This window comes from Mobula birostris, chromosome 9 (genome assembly GCF_030028105.1).
Source record: "Mobula birostris isolate sMobBir1 chromosome 9, sMobBir1.hap1, whole genome shotgun sequence".
NCBI classification, from domain to species: domain Eukaryota; kingdom Metazoa; phylum Chordata; class Chondrichthyes; order Myliobatiformes; family Myliobatidae; genus Mobula; species Mobula birostris.
This window is the reverse complement of record NC_092378.1, coordinates 32808211-32829493: the sequence shown is the minus strand read 5'-3', so window position 1 is coordinate 32829493 and position 21283 is coordinate 32808211. Positions and strand designations below refer to the sequence as shown.

At 38.7% G+C, this 21283-nt stretch overlaps 1 protein-coding gene across 1 annotated transcript in view; it reads right to left on the bottom strand.

Moving 5' to 3' along the window:
- cacna2d4a (calcium channel, voltage-dependent, alpha 2/delta subunit 4a) overlaps positions 1-21283 on the bottom strand; it is a 359181-nt gene that overhangs the window by 219381 nt on the left and 118517 nt on the right. The window contains exons 21-25 of the mRNA XM_072269300.1: positions 18590-18687; positions 17760-17853; positions 15469-15564; positions 7807-7934; positions 6958-7038 (exon numbers count right to left, since the gene is read on the bottom strand). Of these exons, the coding sequence (XP_072125401.1) occupies positions 6958-7038; positions 7807-7934; positions 15469-15564; positions 17760-17853; positions 18590-18687 (497 nt within the window). The remainder of the gene's footprint in view (positions 1-6957; positions 7039-7806; positions 7935-15468; positions 15565-17759; positions 17854-18589; positions 18688-21283) is intronic.

Here is a 21283-nt window from a genome sequence, read left to right as displayed (position 1 = left end):
GAGCTAATACCTGCCCAGAAAGAGAAAAGTAGGGAGCTAATACACTGCCCAGAGGTTCACCTGTGTCGATGGTCAGTGAAGAGGATATGAGGTTTCCGATCCATACTGATTGTAGTCTCCTAGTGAGGAAGACAAGGATCTAATTGCAGAATGAGGTACAGAGGCCACAGTCTTGGAGCTTGATGGAAACTTTTGAGGTAATGATGGTATTGAACAGTTAACAGTAGTCAATGAACAACAGCCTGACATATGTGTTATGACTACCCAAATGGTCCAGAGCAGAGCGGAGAGCCAGCGAGATAGCGTTTGCTTTAGACCTATTATGGCAATGCACCAGTTGAAACAGGTGCATATTTTTGCTGATGCAGGAATTGATTTGAGCCATATCAAAGCAATTCAAGTGCTACCACACTAGATGGTAGTCGCTGAGGCAGGTCACAATGCTTTTCTTGGGCACTGGTATGATTGATGCCATCTTGAAACCACACCCTATAGAAGCAGGAGATTGAAGATGTCCCTGAACCCCCCAGACAGTTGGTCAGTACAGGCTTTGGCACATGACCAGTTATGCCATCAGGGCCTGTCACCTTGTGGGGGTCACCTTGTGAGGCTTCACCCTTCTGAAGGATGTTCTGACATCAGCCTCCAAGACTGAGATCACAGGGTCATCAGGTGCTATGGGAACTTGTGCAGGTGTGTCATAATTCTCCCTCTTAAAGCAGCAATAAAAGACATTAAGTTCATCAGTGAGTGATTTAATAGCTATTTATACTATTTGTTATTGGCTTGAAGGAAGTGATGGCGTGAAAGCCCCCTTACAAGAGTCAAGCATCCATTTGTGTCTCCAGCTTCATCTGAAATTGCCTCTTTGCTGGAGGTCATACTTGAACTTCTTGTAGATCTTTTGGTTGCCAGTCCCTAATACCACAGATCTAGCCATCAGCAAACTATGAATATCCTGGTATTGGGAAGAGCAATAAGTTTTTGTGAACACACACTTGTCTGCACAGATTGACTGTGAAATATTTGTTCATATTGGTTGATGAATCCCCCGAATATGGTCTAGTCCACTGATACAGAGCAATTGGTGGACTGATAAGCAAAATGATAAAATGCTCATTTCTTACGTTTGGAGGTGAAGAATGTTTAGTTTATTGAGATGCTGGAGGTTGAAAAGCATCCACAAACTAAATCCCAGCATAAGCCAAAAGCTTCAGATGGTATAAAGCAAAAAGAAAAACAGTTCCATTTGCATCTAGAATTACAGGATCTGTATCAGCCTTGCAAGTGTCTCATATGCAACAGATTTGTGAATTATTTATTAAGGTTAGATTAGCATTATTGTCCTGAGTCTGTCAATAATTCTGAGACTTCTGTGTTTGACAATATATGTGTGCAAGCTTCAAACTGTCTCCATTCAGAAGTTAATGGTTGCATGTAGAACCTCAAGCACTTGTTTGCAAATTTCAGACCAAAAGAATTAAATGCCGATATTATACAAAATCAACACTAAGGCAACCTGCTTGACTCATTCAAACTCTAAGCAAACAAAAGGAGAAATATGTCAATTGTTTGTTTGGATATTTGTGTCGTGCATTCAAGTGCCCGCAAAGAGCAAAAATTATTGTAACTATTTCTACTTCAAGACCACAATGGTATATTGATGGTACCAGCAGATGGATGTTTTTATGTTCCTTTAGTAGGACAACAAAAATGTGTTTAATTGTGAATGTTCAAAGCCTATTGTGAGATGTGAAGAAGAGATCTTGCTCCTAGAGACATAGAACACTACACTACAACACAGAAACAGATTCTTCAGCCTATCCAGTTAATGCCAAACTATTATTCTGCCTAGCCCATCGACCTGCACCTGGACCATAGTCCCCCATACCACTCCCATCCATGTACTTATCCAAACCTCTCTTAAATGTTGAAATTGAATTCACATCTACCCTTTGCACACTCTCACCACTCTCTGAATGAAGAAGTTCCCCCTCATGTTCCCCTTAAACATTTCACCTTTCACCCTTAACCCATGACCTCTAGTTTTAATCTCACCCAACCTCAGTGGAAAAAAAACATGCTTGTACTTACCCTAGCTAGACAGCTCATGCTTGTTATATACCTCTGTCAAATCATCTCTCATTCTTCTAAGCTCCAGAGAATAAACTCCTTACCTGTTCAGCCTTTCCCTATAACTCAAGTCCTGAAGTCCCAGAAAAATCCTTATAAATGTTCTTCACACTTTCAATCTTATTGATATCTTTCTGCAGCTAGGAGACCAGACTGCACATAATTCTCTAAATGAGGCTTCACCAATGTCTTATACAACTTCAACATAACACCCCAACTCCTCTACTCAGTACTTAGGTTTATGAAAACCAATGTGATGAAAGCTCTCTTTATGACCCTACCTACCACTGACACCACTTTCAAGAAATTATGGATCTGTATTTCCAGATCCCTTTGTTCTACCATTCCCTTCAATTTCATTGCTGGTACATTACTTTTTCATAACCATAAGGCAAGTCAGTCATTGAGATCAATGAAAGCAGTTTCCTGAAGTGTTAACAGCATATAACTATACATTACATGACCATGTAACTTTACATTTACTTTAATTTTACATTAATGTATCATTTTATTTATTTTACTGGCATGGGATTTTGAAAGAACATTTAGATGGCAATGCCCTCATGTGCCTGTTGTGGGTAGAGTTATGAGTTTGAGAGTTTTACTGGAGTGAGATAGGTCAATATCTGCAATGTGTTTTGTTGATGGAGTACACTGCAGCCACTGTGTGCTGGAAGAGGAAGGAGTAAAGGTGAGTGGGATTCTGATAAATTGAGTTGCTATGTTCTGGATGAAGTTGTGTTTCTTAAGTGTTGTTGGAACTGCACTCATTCAGGAGGTAGGTCACTCCCTGCAGGTTATTCAGACGCTGTTCTGCATTGCTTGTGATAGTATTGATGTGAATAGTCTATTTGAGTTTATGTCAAATGATTGTCCCAAAATTTTAATTGTAGTAACTCAAATGAATGCTATGAGCAGGTGGTTAGAATTTGCCTTGATGGAAATGGTCACTACCTGGCATTTTTGTGTTGCAGAATTTACTTGCCTATCGGTCTGTGCCTGAACACATCTTGGTCTTGCTATGTGGAGGCATCGACTGCTTTATTAGCTTAGGAACTGCAGGTGAAAATGAACATTATGAAATCATCCACTCTACTGCTTGACTGAAAAAGTCCTGTAACAATGTCCTGGTATTGGGTATTGGTACCTGCACAATCACATCTAAATTCTTTCATGTGACGTGAGGCTCCAATGATTGGTGTGTTTTTCACTTAATGCCCATTGACTTCCGCTTTACCAGTGCTTCTCAATGCCATGCATGTCAAATGCTGGCATGACATCAAGTACAATTACTCTCACCTTATATCTGGAATTCAGCTCTTCTGCACAAATATGGACCAAACTATAATAAAGTCTGGCACCTGGGAGAAATCTAAATAACAATGATCATCACTGTCTGGTATGGGGGGACTACTGCACAGAACCGGAAGAAGATGCAGAGGGTTGTAAATTTAGTTGGCTCCATCTTGGGTACTAGCTTACAAAGTACCCAGGACATCTTCAGGCACCGGTGTCTCAGAAAGGCTGCGTCTGTTATTAAGGACCTCCAGCACCCAGGGCATGCCCTTTTCTCACTATTACCATCAGGTAGGAGGTACAGAAGCCTGAAGGCACACACTCAGCTATTCAGGAACAGCTTTTTCCCCTCTGCCATCTGATTCCTAAATGGACATTGAACCCTTGAACACTACCTCACTTTTTAAATAAATATTACTTCTGTTTTTTGCATGATTTTTAATCTATACAATATACGTATACTGTAATTGATTTACTTATTTATTATTATTATTTATTTTTTTCTTCCTCTGTATTATGTACTGCATTGAACTGCTACTGCTATGTTAAAACATTTTACGACACCATTGATCCTGACTCTGATTCTAATAGTTGGTGAGTTAGATGCTGCCTGATAGAACTTCCAATGGCACCTTCACTATGCTAATGATTCAAGCTTCAGACTATGAAATCTTTTTCTTCCACCTTCTGTCAGAAAACAGTACCTTGAGACTAATTGTAAATATTACTATTCTCCCCAAATTAAAGCTCCTGCTATTTGGGGAAATGGTTACTTTAAAAAAACAAATCATAGGCAAGATCAATTGCATGCTCTGGACCTGCTGCTTTAGAGTCCTTCTGAACCAGTTCAAATGTTTGTTGATATTGTCTCTCTCTATGTTGTTTTGGCACTGTTTCACAGTCTTGTGTTGATTTTTTTTGTTCTCTTGTTCATCTGATAAATCTGTGGTGTTCAGGCTTTGCTTGTATTGTTCCTTCACAGCTTCCAGTTTCAATAACACCAGCTGCTATGCATATTGTTTTGCTCTTTTTCCTGGGAATTAAATAGGCTATTAAGATCACTCTTTTGATGCTATTTTGAGACCTTACGGGCATTTTAACTAATCTTATCTTGATAATACACAATTTAAACTTGACTTCTAGATTGTAAAATTCCATTTCCTCTGTGATGTTCTTGAAGATGTCAATAAAGTTCATTTCCGGTGTTTATTTTGCTATTTTTTTTTTCTGGATGCTAATTATATAGCTTGGAAAGCAAGAAAGAAGGAATACTTAAAAAATCTAGTTAACTTTTCATTTAAGCACTTATTATATAGGCTGAGAAAATCTGTAGGCCAACTGATTAAAGTACACAATAAGCAAAACTAATTGATTAGGTCATTACAGTCGGCCCTCCATATCCATGGGTTCTGCATCCACGGATTCAACCAATCACGGGTTGAAAATATTAGAAAAAGAATTCTAGGAAGTTCCAAAAAGCAAAACTTGAATTTGCCACGCGCCGAGCACTATGCTTAATCCATGCGAATGAAATGATGTGTAGGTATACCTTGTTGTAGCCTCCCACAATTTCACAGATCCTCAGTCTCTCTCCAGCATTCGTTGTTTCAGCATTGTTTGCCTCGCGTCTCGTTCGTTCGCTACTTGTGTTGTGTGCACCCTTTGTTTCTGTGAAAAAATGGCTCCTAAAAAGCAATTAAGTGGTCAAAGCAATTCCTCGAAGGCTATGAGGGAGCATAAAGTGCTATCTCTCGCCGAGAAAATAAAAATCTTAGATCTTTTGAAAAGTGGTATGTCGCTTGCCAAAGTGGGCCCTAAGGTTGGTAAGAATGAATCGAGCAGTCACGCAATAAAGCAGAAAGAAGCTGAAATTCGTGGAAGTGTTAGTGCTACCCCTACAATGGCAAAAATGGTCTCTCTGGTTCGTGATAAAGTGCTTGCAAAGACTAAGAAAGCATTAAATGTGTGGCTGGAGGACATGTCACAGAAGCATATCCCTGTTGATGGCAAAATTATGCATGAAAAAGCACTTAGCCATGAGCACTAGTGAGGGGGTTGAGGAGAGTGAGAGGAAGGAGTCTAAGGCTAGTAAGGGATGGCTGGCTAGCTATCTAAAGCGCTACAGCCTCAAGAACTTAAAGATCACGGGAGAATCGGCATTGGCTGACGCCGAGGCAGCATCAACGTGTCCAGAGGAGCTCAAGAAACTCATAGAAGAGAAAGGCTACCTTCCAGAGCAAGTCTTCAATTGTGATGAAATGGGCTTGTTCTGGAAGACGATGCCCAATCATACCTACATCCATCAGAGTGCCAAGTAGGCGCCGGGGTTCAAGGCCTGGAAAGATCACATAGAAGAGCATAGAGAAACCCTTAACAATGAGGAATTCGAAGATCTGCTGAAATCCTCTACAGAAGGTGATGATGATACAGAAGATTTAGAGGAGACAGAGCCATCAATTTGGACACTTGAAAAATTTGCAGCAGTTTTTCAACAGGCGCAAGTGTTAAAGGATATGATCCTCGAGTGCGATTCTTTGACGGAACGAAGCCTCCGCGTCACCCGAGGAAACAACAACACTACAACCACTGCAAGATTTGTTTGGTAATGCAAAGAAAAGAAAGAAACAGCTTCCTATAACAATGTTTCTAACAAAAGCATCTGCAATTGTGAAGCCTTGACCTTCAATGCTTGAAGATCCTCAGCCCTCAACCTCCACAGATCCTGACATTAGTATTATTGAGCCTCCTCCAAAGCGTCATTATTCCCTAAACAATACAGTATAACAACTATTTACATAGCATGTATATTGTATTAGGTATTATAGGTAATCTAGAGACGATTTAAAGTATATGGGAGGATGTTTGGAGGTTATATGCAAATACTACGCCATTTTATATAAGGAACCTGAGCATCCGTGGAATTTGGTATCCACGGAGGGTCTGTGGATACTGAGGGACGACTGTACTTTAAAATTTCTTGTTTTTCCAGTTGAATCCAGATTGGTTCATAAAAATTGAAATAAAATGCTACATGATTCAAGTAACACTACATGCAGAGAAGCCCAACTTATGCCAGAAACATTCAGTATTGGTCATTGTAAATTATCCTATGATTAGACTAGGATTAAATTGGTGGGTTGATGTCTGACGCTGCTCGATGGGCTGGAAACGCCTGTTCTGCATTGTATCACTAAATAAATATTATATTACATCATATTGCTATATTAATAAGGATTTTATTAATACACTTCTACTCAAAAGAACAAATGTATGAAATAATGTACAGTATATGTTTGAAATGCGTTCCAAACAGTGCTGTTTTCAAAATCATTATATTACTAAAGAAGCATTTCTCTATAGCATTCCATAACAGGATATACCATATTGTGAGAAATGTAGTTGAGTAAACTTATTGATTCAGTACAGAGTAAGTTACAGAGAAACAAATTTCTGATTCACAGAGAAGAGGTAAGAAAGTTTCAAACAGTGGAATCAAATATAATTCAAATACAAGTCCAGGCTTCCTACCTGCTGCAATAGCTATCTTCTTGTTCACAGTAACTGTCACCTTGGTACTGGTTGTCACCATTTTCTTTCTATTTTTCTTTCCTGAGTGAAATTATATTAAAAATAAAAATAAACAGTAAATATACAAACACAAGGAGGACATTCACCCCAACAAGTTAGTGCTGGTATTCCAATGACCCCATTTCACCATTTCACCTGATCTTTCTATTCTCTTTTCCCATATTTATTTTATATTCTAACTTTATATTTTTATCTCTATAAATATAAACAAGTATTTCCTAATTTCTCCACTGGATTTATTATTAATTAATATTTACATTTCCAGGTTTTAGATTCTGCCATAGGTGAAATCTCTTGCAACCGGTTCAATCATTCAGAAATGAAATCATCTTTTAGATCTGGTAACATTCCTATGAATATATTTTGAAGTTTTTCTACTGCTTCTTTGAGCTTTTCATAGCATGAAGACGACATTGTTTTTCTTTGGCTGTGCTGCATCTTACATTTAGCTACATTTTCCCTTGTCTTACTCTCTCTCTGAAGTTATTGAGATATAGTTGAGATCTCCCATGATTAGTTAATGACTCCAGCTGATTCAGCAACAGAGCTACACCAGGTATATACATATATATGCAAACAGGCACATACACAAATCTAGCAACCTGCACACATATTGACAACTGCATTTTGAAATGGGCAATGAGATGATAATGGACATAAGCTATATGAAGGTCATAAAGCAATCCCAGTCAAAGGAAGAGAAGGGAAGACAAGTGCAAGAGAAGAAATAGTGCTTTTTTGGGGAATAATTGCAGCATTTAGGAAAAAGATGTTTTTGTAAATACTAACCCATGTCTGCCTCAAAGGCTATGTAGTAAACAAAATGTCCAGCTGGATGCTCGGCAGCTCGTCGGTACCAGAGAGGGAAATGATCCAATGTGAAAATACTAGATCTGTCACGAGTTGTAAAGAACTTTCTGTAAAATGAAACAAATGATCAAAGATCATTCAGAAAGCAGACATGATTTTATATTGACATGTTGGTATGGACTGAATCCCTTCAGAATTTTCGCACAGAGAAGCAAATGGAACATCAGAGGAGGGAAGACCAGAGCAAAGAGGATGCAGTATTTCTTTGCAAACATGGAGGTGTTCTTGTGCTCCCAGTGACCAATAAGAAAGCACTAATAAGAAGATGTGAATTTATATTTGCCTGGTAAACTCTCTGAATCATGTTGTTGTCTGAAGCAGGCTCAGCACTATATACCAGTGCTACAAATGGTAATTAAAATCTTATTTGCATCTGTAAGACATCATGAGTTACTGACCTTTAAATAATGGTAAGGCTATAATATTGATAGTAGTTCTTGTTTTTGTGGAATCCAGTTATCTATAGCAAGCGCGACATTTAACCCCTATCCTTAGGAATTAACCTTAGCCTGAGTTACTTATGTAGTAATTGGGTAAGTCTAATTTCCATTTGGAGAAAAAAATCTGCATCAGGAAAGGTAAAGTACTGTATTTCCCCCAAAATAATCAGAGAACTCAACTCTGGAAAAATACTGGATATGAAAAGTAACACAAAGAAACATAGAATCTCATCATATGTGGTAAGCAGGGTTTTTCTTTAGGACGATAATACCTAGAAATAGAAGATATAATTGAATGAGATTAGCAGAATATTAATACTTCATGAAGTTTCTCTCAGTATGCTTCAGTTTGCCTTACTGAATATCTGTCAGCCATGTGTCTGTGTGTACATGCTTACGCCAATGGGAGGAAAGGACAGTGGGACAAAACTTCCAGGTTTTACAAACCCAGTTTAATTGCACATTTATAATTGAAAAATATATGTTAATACATTTTTTTGCAACTCTGTTGAAGCTTAACCATCATACTTATTGAATTCTGGGGAACAGAATTAACTTATGTTTGTACTGAATTTTTTTCTAGTCTTACATCAGTTTCCCTGCAGGTGGAGTCATTGCAATAATAAAATTCTGCAAAAATCACTGAGTGTTGATATAACTAGTATTGTAAGAACCCTTATTCTTACAAATACGCTTAAGAGATGGTTAATTTTATGTTTTTACTTTCTTTTTATTTGTAAATAGCCTATAGATTTATATTGCAACCAGAAAAACTTAACGAGTTTAAAGGTGTTCAATCCTAGGATGCTTTAGAGGTTCCATCAACTACAAAGAGTTCCCATCACCAGTCACGACTTCTACTCCCTAACCCTTTCTGCTTACTGTGGATGTCACTGCCTCTGTGATTCTCTAGTCTGCTTGTCCATCCCCAACTTCTTACCTTTGATCCATGAAACTTTCCACTATGATCACAAGAGCTGTAATATTTATTGTTAATACTATCCAGGATCCTAAACATCCCTTTCAGGTGATGCCAACATTCACATGCACTGCCTCCAACCTCAACTATTGCATTCAGAGCTCCTGATAAAGCTTCCTCTACATTGGCGGGACCTAGTGCGTCCAGGGGGCCATTTCACAGAAAACAAATGCTCCATTCACAATCGCCATCCAAGCTCCCAGCTGCATGTCATTTCAGAATCAGAATCAGGTTTATTATCACCAGCAGGTGAAATTTGTTAACTTAGTAGCAGCAGTACAATGTAATACTTGATTATATAGAAAGAAAAGTAAATCAATTACAGTAAGCATACATATGCAGAGAGTGCAAAACAGAAATAATATAAAAGAAACAGTGAGGTAGTGTTCATGGGTTCAATGTCCATTTAGGAATGGGATGGTAGAGAGGAAGAAGGTGTTCCTGAATCACTGAGTGTCAATTCTTCCCATTCCCACACAAACCTGTCCAACCGCAGCCTTCTCCATTGCCAGGTTAAAGCCCAATCAAAACAGAGGAACAGCATCTCGTATTTTGTCTGTATAGTCTACAACTCAATGACATGAACACAGAGTTTTCCAATTTTGGGTAGTCTTCTCCTCCAGTAGGTTCCTTACCCCTTCCTCCCTTTACTCCATTCCCACTCATTTCTGATCTGCCTTGGTCCTCCCAGTTTTGTTCCCTTTCCCTCAACCACCACCCTCTCGCTTTTCCAGCCCCTATCACCCAAGTTTGTCCCCCTACTTCCCAGTCCCATCCTCTCACTACACACACAGTTCACCCACAGGCTTTCGCATTCTTCTCCCCTGTCTGGTTTCATTCGCCATTCTCCTCTCTCCTGATGGGCTCCATTATCACCTACTTGACTTATCTTTCTCCTTGACCTTTTGTTCTTGCTTATCTCCATTCAGCATCTTTCATACTCTACCCACTACATCTGGCATTCATAGCAAGAGGATTCGAGTACAGGAGCAGGGAGGTACTACTGCAGTTGTACAAGGCCTTGGTGAGACCACACCTGGAGTATTGTGTGCAGTTTTGGTCCCCTAATCTGAGGAAAGAAATTCTTGCCATAGAGGGAGTACAAAGAAGGTTCACCAGATTGATTCCTGGGATGGCAGGACTTTCATATGATGAAAGACTGGATTGACTAGGCTTATACTCGTTGGAATTTAGAAGATTGAGGGGGGATCTTATTGAAATGTATAAAATCCTAAAGGGATTGGACAGGCTAGATGCAGGAAGATTGTTCCCGATGTTGGGGAAGTCTAGAACGAGGGGTCACAGTTTGAGGATAAAGGGGAAGCGCCTTTTAGGACCGAGATGAGGAAAAACTTCTTCACACAGAGAGTGGTGAATCTGTGGAATTCTCTGCCACAGGAAACAGTTGAGGCCAGTTCATTGGTTATATTTAAGAGGGAGTTAGATATGGTCCTTGTGGCTAAAGGGATCAGGGGGTATGGAGGGAAGGCTGGTACAGGGTTCTAGTTGGATGATCAGCCATGATCATACTGAATGGCGATGCAGGCTTGAAGGGCCGAATGGCCTACTCCTGCACCTATTTTCTATGTTTCTATGTTTCATACTTTTTTCTCTCTCTTTGCCTGCATTCATCTATCATTCACCTGCTACTACCCCCCAACTCCAACTCTTTCACTCTCCCCTCCAGTACCTGGCTCAATCTTATACCCTTCCTTATTCCACCAATCACCTCAGACTCCTGTATCACCACTCCTCTTCTGCACTTTATACTGGCCGTCTTGACTCTCCACTCTTAGTCCTGATGCAGTGATTCCTTTCCTCCCACAGATGCAGCTCAACCTGCTGAATTCTCCCAACATATGTCAGTCCTGCCAAAGGGTTTCAGCCCAAAACGTTGAATGTACTTTTATCCATAGATGCTGCCTGGCCTGCTGAGTTCCTCCAACATTTTGTGTGTGTTGCTCGGATTTCCAGCATCTGCAGATTTTCTCTTATATGTGTCTCCCAACAGATTGTTTGTTACTCCAGATTCTGGCATTTGCAGTCTTTTGTGTCTGCTTTAGAGTTTAATATGTGACGGCACAATTTAGCTAACTGCTCTGTTTAGCTTCTGCTGCAATGCAAGATATAGAACACAGGATATGTAATTCATGCTTAGATGCCACATCATGAAATGAGATAATGAAGGCCATCTTTAGATAAGACTAATGAATTTAGGATCATTGTTTTCATACCAAGGTATGTCAAAATTCATAGAAATTAATGCATTTCTGAGTGTCACATCCATGATAATACATACAATATCATACCATAATGCATAATAAGGATTATGTGCATGGATAGAGATGTATTAAGATCTTGACTTTCCCTTAACAATCTGTAAATAGAAGCCAGGATGAAAAGTTCATTAAAGGCACGGATGCAGGTCCTTTGGGTCAACAAGACTATGCTGACCACAGTGCCCAGCCAGCTAGACCCAATTTCCTCCATATTTCACTAAGCCCCTCCCTTCCATGAATCTATCCAAGTGCTTCTTAAATGATACTATTGTACCTGCTTCTACAATCTTGTTTGAGATACTCACCAACCATTGTGTGAAAAAGTTGATCCCTTTTAAATCTTCTCCTTCTCATCCTAAATCTATGCAAGGTTCCCCTTGCCTGGGGAAAAGACTATTACCATCCATCATGTCTATGCCTCTCATAATTTTAAACCTTTCTATAAGGTCATCCCTTGTTCTCCAATGTTCCAAGGAATAAAGACCTAGTCCAGCTGATCTCTTCCTGTAACTCACGCCCTCCAGTCCTGGCAACATCCTTGTAAAGCGGCACTCTTTCCTGTTTAAACACAGGTTTTTCTATAACAGAGTGACCAAAACTGTACACAGTTCTCCAAGTGTACAACTGCCACATAATGCCCCAACTCCTATACTCGGTGTCCTGAATGATGAAGGCCAACATACTAAATGCCTTTTTCACTATCCTCTCGACCTGTGATGCTGCTTTCAATGAGCTATACTCCCAAGTCCCTCTGTTCTCTTACATTGCCTCGTGTCCCACCATTCACAGTATAAGTTTTACGCCAGTTTGAATTTCCAAAACACATCACCTCACACTTATCGGCATTGAAATCCATTTGCCACTGCTTGACCCACTTCCATAACTGATCAACTGTAACCTACGATAACCTTCTACATAATCAACAACACCTCCTAATTTCATGTCACCTGTAAATTTACTGACCAATCTTTGTGCATTTGCATCCAGATCATTTATGTAAATAACAAATAGCAAAGATCCAAACATGGAACCCTAGCGGCACAAAACTAATCTTCAGCCTCCATTCTGAGGAACCTGAACAACCTTCAGCCACCACCCTTTGTTTCCCACCACTGAGCCAAGTTTGAGTCCTCCTGTCAAGGTTTTCCTAGATTCCTTGGGACCTAATTTTCCAGACCAACCTACCTTACAGGACCTTGTCAAAGACCTTGATAAACAAATAAATAACATCCACTACCATACCCTCATCTAACTTCTTGGTTGCTCCTTCTCAAATCTTTAAAAAATTCGTCAACATAATTTCCCATGCCGACTCCTCTTTATCAAGCTTTGTCTAAACAAATATAGTAGATCCTCTCCTTCAGAACTCTCGTCAGTAACCTCCCCACTAGTGATATCAGGTAGACTGGCCTGTAGTTCCCTGGTTTGTCCTTGCTACGCTTCTTAAAGAAAGGAACAACATTAATCATCTTCCAGTCTTAGGGAACCTCACGAATATCTAACGAAAAAGCCACATTGCAACATAGACCACACAATTTCCTCTCTTGCCTCCCACAAAGTCCAAGGATGTACTTGGTCAGGACCTGGGAATTTATCGACCTCAATGCACTGTAAGGGTCATTACCTGACAGCATGAGTGTCCCCCAACATCTATACTGGTTTCCCTTACCTCCTGAGCAACTATGATTTTGCCTTAGTAAACACCAAGGAGAACTATTCATTGAAAATCTTAACCATCTCTTGCAGTTCAAAACATAGGCAGCGCGGCTGATTTCTAAGGGGACTGGCTCTCTCCCTAGCCACTAGTTTGCTTTTAATAAAGCTATAGAACTTCTTGGGATTTGTCTATCAAATCTATCTCATACCCTCCTTTGCCCGCCTGATTTCCACGGTAATGCAATGATTGGCGTGATGCTTTTACAGCTCTGGGTGTCGGAGGTTGGAGTTCATTTTCAGCATCATCTGTAAGAAGTCTGTATGTTCTCCTTGTGGAATGTGTAGGTTTTCCCCAGATCCTCTAGTTTGCTCCCACAGTCTAAAGACATACCGGTTAGAAGATTAGTTGATCATTATAAGTTGTCCTGTGATTAGGTTAGGGTTAAATCAGAGGTTGCTGCTCGAAGGGCTGAAAGGCCTTTTCCAAGCTGTATCTCTAATAAATAGATAAGTAAATAAATTCCCTTGTTGAGAGTATTTTTAATCTTTTTATAGTCATCAGGAGATTCACTCATTCCTGACCTCATAAACCCAATGTATGTTCCCTTCTTTTTCTTGACCTGAGTCTCAGTATTTCCCATCAGCCAAGGAAACCTAAACTTGCCAGGTTTACCCTTCACTTCAATAGGAACATACTTTGCCTGGATGCTTGATATTACAGTCTTAAAAATGTCACTCATTCGTTTTCTTTCAAACAGGATCACCTGATGAACTTCTGCTTGATCCTGTCCACCCAAATTAGTCCTGCTCCAGTTAAGGATTCTAACCTGTGCACCTAACTTATATTTTCCAATCATATCTTAAAACTAATAGAATAATGGTCATTAGAGCCAAAGTGCTTCCTGTCTGCCACTTCAATTACTTGCCCTCCCTCATTTCTGAAAGGAGGTCTAATATTGCATCCTCCCATGTAGAACCTATCAAAGAAATGAAATTTGCTGAATGCTGCAAGGATGAGAAAAAGTACAGATGCCGGAAATCCAAGAATCACACCCAAAAGCTGGAGGAACTCAGCAGGGCAGGTGTTTCGGCCTGAGACCTTTCATCAGGACCCTTCGTCAGCCCAAACCATCAACTGTTCACTCTTTTCCATAGATGCTGCCTGGCCTACTGAGTTCCTCCAGCATTTTGTGTGTGTTACTGAATGCTGCTTTTGAAAGCAGATTTTATCAGATGTTATCTAATCTATCACCTTTCCAGAGGATTTTTAGCAGTTCATCTCTGATCTCCATTGAAAGACCCCTCATTAAACAAGGCTATTCAAAACCCCATAAGTAACTGTGGCAGTTTATAACTCAATGCTCTGCCACACAACAGATAGTGGGAGTCAACCTTCAGCATCTTTATTACATCAATCAAAACTCAATGTAGACTTCATTATTGATTCCCTCAATTTAGTGAAAAGAATATGACAAGAAGAAATTTGTCCATGTAGAGAATATATCCCTTGTTATAACAAATTACTGGTCAGTTAGTGAAAAGAGATATTAAATTAATTAAACAAACTGATATTCCTTTTAAACTTCTCACACCATTAAAATTCTTATCTGCAGTTATGATGGCAGAGTGAGAAAATCGGCAGAGTGAGAAAATCTGCAGGTAAATTGCCAGCCAAAATCTAAGTGCTGTGTCTAATCATACTATGTAAGGAGAAGAATAAGCCAGGCAATTATGAGGCTTAGAAAATTCATCCCAATAGGTATTGTATCCTTTATAACAGAATACAGATATTAGGCTTTCTGGGAAGAAAGGGATATCTGACTGACTTCCACTTCCAATTGTATGTATATGAGGCTACCCTGTTTACTGACCTGTCAGCTAATTGTTAGCCCCATCGTTTACCGTTAATGTTGACAATTTCATACCTTTACATATGTCTATGAAAATCTAAATGATATATATATATTTTTTTGCTATAACTAGTAAATATGGACAAGCTTTCTCAGTTGAAACCAACTCAATAGCACTTAGAGTGGCATATCAGTTTGCCAGCAATATCAACAGATGCTGAGAATATTCAGCTAACTGTTTTAATGCTTAGTAGAACAGCTTGAATTTCCTCCAAAAATAATTTTTTCCCTTTTTCTGTAAATCATGAAGTTTCTGCAATTTTTCTTATTTTCATGAGGAGAAGGTGAGAATGCATATTTTAATTATTTGTACCTACTTGTCTGAGAGTTTTTCGTCTCCAATAAAAAGACTACTTCGCATCAGGCCTGCACGAGTGCCCAGAAAAGCCATCTCAATGCCATCTTCATTATTTCTGTATACAAGATAAAGAAAGAAATCCCACAAGTTGTAAAGAAATATTCTCAGGTGCACATAATATCAGAACAATTATAAAATAAAATATAGGAGCAGAACTAGTAAAGGTGCAGTTGGTATATTAACGAAACAGCATGGAGTATCATCATGAAGATAACATCAGAATAATATACTTGGTGATTTTACTAATTATGTGAATAAAAAACAACTGTAATCTCAGATGTGAAAAAAATATTTTCTGATTCTTTATTAGGCCAAGTCTCTATGAGGGGTGATTGATAAGTTTGTGGCCTAAAGCAGAAGGAGTCAATTTTAGAAAACCTAGCATATTTATTTTTCAACATAGTCCCCCTCTACATGTACACATTTAGTCCAGCGGTCGTGGAGCATACAGATCCCTTCTTTGTAGAAATGGTCCACAGAACGGGTAATTGATAAGTTCGTGGCCTAAGGTAGAAGGAGATGAGTTATTAACTTCAAACTTAATGCATTATCACTCAAAGAGTTGAACTGCACATGCATGTAACGAGAGCGTCTTGGACCTCCAGGTGGTCCATAGCAGGGGCGATCGATAAGTCCGTGTCCTAAGGTAGAAGGAGATGAGTTATACAGGTATCGTGACATGCATGTGCAGTTCAACGCTTTAAGTGAAAATGCAGAAAGTTTGAAGTTTCTCCTCATCTCCTTCTACCTTAGGCCACGAATTTATCAATTACCCCCGCTGTGGACCACTTTCTGGAGGTCCAAGATGCCGACTTCTACAAAGAAGGGATCCGTATGTTCCACGACTGCTGGACTAAGTGTGTAAATGTAGGAAAAATAAATGTGCTAGGTTTTCTAAAATTGACTCCTTCTACCCTAGGCCACAAACTTATCAATCATTCCTTGTATGTGTATTTAAGACAGAGATTTTGGAAGGAAGGGATATGGGTAGAAGGCAGAAGATTGGGGCCGAGAGGGAAAAAGGATCAGCCATGATGAAATGGTGGAGCAAGCTGGCCTAATTCTGCTCCCTTGTTTGATGGTCTAATGGTCTTATTAGTTTAAGAGTGAATATGGGGAAATTAGAAAATTGAGGTGTGACATGGCTATTTATTTGCAACTTTTCTAATTCTATTTTTATATTTTTTTTCAATCCTAAAAATGATTGCAGTTATATAAATGAGATAATCTCAAAAGTTTTATTATCCATCAATAAGACCATAATAACGCAAGCATTTACCAAATATTCGTTTGTATTAAAACCGACATCAGGTGATAAAAGAGTGAGGGACCAACATTGAGTATGCCCTTATTACTGAAATAGGGTACTTTGAAAATAAATCATCTATGTACAAGTACTTGAATCCTGCAGCAGGAAGTAACCTCACTACCCATTCCCTCCTTCCTCTCCCATAACTCTTTCCTCTCTATCAACTCAACTCAGATGAGTATCTTTTTCCTGGAGACATAGAAACAGAGAAAATCTACAGCACAATACAGGCCCTTTGGCCCACAAAGCTGTACCGAACATGTGCTTACCTTAGGAATTTGCTGAAATTACTTAAGTTAAATAAATTGTGGAGTTTACCATTGTTGGCTTGGCCTGTTGCTGACAATAAAATAAGGGCTGTAGTGTCCAGCGAGCAGTATTATATTTGTTTCCCAGAAAATCAGAAGAGATATGTGTTGTGTATCAACAAATCAATAGATCAGTGAACAAAGTAGCCAATTAATAAAATAATAGCATTAGTGATAATAAATCATTGTAGCAGTAACATATCAAGATGGGGCAAACAACAAATCATTAAATTAGTAGAGCAGTATATAACAATTAATGTATAAACTTAGAAAAAAAACCAGGAAGTATTTGGCACTATAATAAAAGGGGAATTAACAAATTATAGATGAGCATTTCAGGAATACAACAATATTTATAAGACAACAATCACCAATAATTTAATGCATTGATACTATGGCAGGCATCCCAGAAGATATATTCACATCCAGTAATCTCACAAATCAGAACAAATTGATCTGGGGATTTATGATTAAATTAATAAATTTATTAACCCAAAAAACTTAAAAAATTCCAGTGATATCCTTTTAAATTTCATTTTTCATATAAACCTGGTAAATTGTTAAATTCTGATGAATGAAATTCTTACAGATCTGTTATATTTAAAACATTTTTCTTGCAACAACTATACTTACTCTGAAACATTCATGGCTATGGCTGTCCAGTATGCTTCAACTGGAGCGGTTATCACAGCATCAAAGAGAACCTCTTGGAGCAGTTCCTCATCACCTTCACATAAAAGTAAACATTTCATGGTGACATAAAATTGATAGATAAATTCAAGGGATACAGGCATATATAGACAAAGGTATATTCAAAATTGCATATTTGGTGGTTAAATTCTCACAACACATAGAAATTATCTGACGTACTGTATGCTGGCAAAGATATAAAAACATATTCATGTACACTAGTACTTTGCTTAGCATTCAGTTTGCATGAATAAGAGCACTGATGGAGTTAGCGCTAAATAGACCATTCTAGCATTACCCAAAGAGGGATGTATTATTTACAGCAGAATGAGCCCAGCTTTCTCTACTGTTGCTCTTTGCTGTACTGGGAAACTGGATGTCAAGAACCTTGTGTGAGCTCCTGTACTTTGCCCTGCTAAAACAGGAACTTGATGTGGAAATCTCCCCTAAGAATTCTAAAAGCTTAGATTCTTGTTCAATTGAATATCAACTTGGTACATAACATGAAGGCAAAGTTTCACTGAGCCTTGCTTGCCTTTAGATTCTTTCAGCAGATGGTATTGGATATTTTGCAGGTTGGACAACATCTATGGAGAAGACTATTCATTCCTCTCTATAGATGCTGCTTGACCTGCTGAGTTCTTCCAGTATTTTGTGTGTGTTACTCTGGATCTCAGTATCTGCAGAATCTCTTTTTTTTCGACATTGAATGTTACTTGTTAACAACAGTAATGAGTCTTATACATGAAATATACAGATTATTTTGTGCTTACATTCCAGATCTGGTTCCAGACCCGAAAGATAACGAATTACAGCCTCTTTTTGCGATAGTTTGCGATGGTCTGTGTCAATGTCCGTTACACAATAAATCCTGGCGAAAGGAAGAAAAATAAAGGACCTTTTATTCACATGTATAAGTTTTAAAGTCTTTCAAGTTTCAAGTTAATTAGAATATTAAATAAATTCAGAAATGGCATCTCACCAACAAGTGGATTTATCACCTCATAAAGATACTGAAGCAATATGTTTAGATTAAATAACTGGACAATTTCTAACAGAACTGAACAACATTAGTCATAATTTAGGGGGTATTCCTGCTTTGCACCATCCCATCCCCATCACCCCCAATCAGATGACCATTTGCTCAAGCTTGACTCTAGGATTTAGTCCAACAATCCAGCGCAGTACTAAGACAGCAATGCCAAATATATTCGAAGTAGTTGGCGTGTGGCCAAGTGGTTAAGGCGTTCGTCTAGTGATTGGAAGGTTGCTAGTTCTAGCCTTGGCTGAGGCAGCGTGTGTGTCCTTGAGCAAGGCACTTAATCACACATTGCTCTGCGATGACATCGATGCAAAGCTGTATGGATCCTAATGCCCTTCCCTTGGTCAACATTGGTGGTGTGGAGAGGGAAGACTTGCAGCATGGGCAACTGCTGGTCTTTCATACAACCTTGCCCAGGCCTGCACCCTGGAAACCTTCCAAGGCACAAATCCATGGTCTCATGAGACTATATTCAATGTTGTTTTCTTATTTCTTGCTAATATGTTTTACATATGTTATTTGTTGTATAAAAGAAGGCACAATTTTTATAATTTTTGCTGAAGGTGATAATTATCGAGCAAAAGGTTGTGATGGTCAGTACTAACATAAACTCCTCTTGTGGATGTTCACAATTCGTTGAAATAGTGTTCCATTTAATCCTTCAAGTGATGTAGATGGTACTGGCAATGCTGGTATTTTCAGTTCATCACTAATTACATCAGAATTAATGAGGTAATTAATTGTGCATGTTGATCACAAAGGCCAGGCTGGGTAAGGATGGCAGCATTTTCTCCCTGAAGGACTTCAGTGAACCTCATGGGTTTTATGACAATCCAATAATTTTGTGATTATATTTTCTGGGAGTAGTGTTTATTTTTAAATTTCAGATTTATTTGGTTATTTGAATGAAGTTCCTCAACTGCAATGTCAGGATTCAAACTCTGGTTTCTGGATTAACAGTCTACAACTCTGGTTGCTTATCCAGTAATGTAACTGCTATATCAATTCAAATATGACGTATTTCAATGGGAATTGCTATCTGACAGAGATTACACATTCTAATTTTTCTGTTGTAGTTCTATTTTATGTAAGACTTGCATAACAAACGTCAGAAATTCAATGATTTCCAATTGCAAGGTCATTCAACCTGTTGTTCAAATAACATTATATATTGTCCTATACCTCTGTACGTTATTGTCTGCTGGATATCAATCTTTAATTAATCAATCATGTCATTTAAAACTGAGATTAGGAGAAATCTCTTCAACTTGTGGAATTCTCTACCATTGAAGACAGCGGAGGCCAAGTAGTTAAATACATTGTAAAAGTTGCTAGATATATTTAATAATGCTAAAAACATCAAAGAGTCTGGGGAGGAGATAGGTTCAGAGTACTAAAGTGGATGATTAATACAATCATATTGAATAAAAAAAGGACTGAGTGACCTAATTCTGTTGCCATTTTCCATGCTTCTGTATTTCTATATCTGACAAATATTAGATATTACAGAATAGAAAATTCTAATCTTGCACAACATATCTCTTGGAAGTTAAAAACTCACAACAACTGTTTATTAATATTGTTGCTACCTGAAACATGCATATACACCTAGTTAGACATCCAGTCATGTGCATTGTCATTCATATTCTCTACTCACACTCACAGAAGGTTTTCCTTCTAATGGGCAGAGCGCTTAGTGAATCCCAGTCACGTTCTCAAACAGAGACTGAAAGAAACCCAGCATGTATTTACATCTAACATTTATCCTCCCCAAATTTCCAAACAATGTTTGATTTATATGTGGAAAACACATTCTGTGGAATATACGCTGATTCACCCAAGGGGTATCTTGGACCCAGCTTAGTAGTGCAACTGCTCTGAAGGAAGAGGTGTTCAATTGAGACGATTAATGAGAAGGCAGGTGTAGATGGTTAGGTTATTGTTATATCTGCCTGGCTGAAGCAGATGGTGGTAAGGAGTGTGGAAGAGCTCTCTACCTCCTCTTTTGGGAGGTATTTTGGAGTCAGAACATCACTTCTCAGGAAGTGAGGTGCATTTCTCTTCAAACATCCCACAGTAATTTTGTCCAGGAAGCATCTGCTGAGTCAGGTGACAGCTGTCACATTGGCATAGACAAATGCGGCTCACTGTCTAAACCACTTCTAAGCCATCTCATACAGATGAAAAGAGCTGTGTACTCTTGTCACTTATGAGCAAATCACTGTTTTCCAGGATTAGAGAAAATTGGGGCCTTTTGGAAGATTGTCAGCTAAATGTTCCTTTATATGAAATCGGAATCAAAATGCAGCAGGTTGTAGACCTACTACTTTTGTAGCTTCAATTTACATCAACAATGTTGAAAGGTGTGCTGGATGCTGACTGATGCAAATATCGGCACAACATATGTGAATGAAAGATCAGTCCT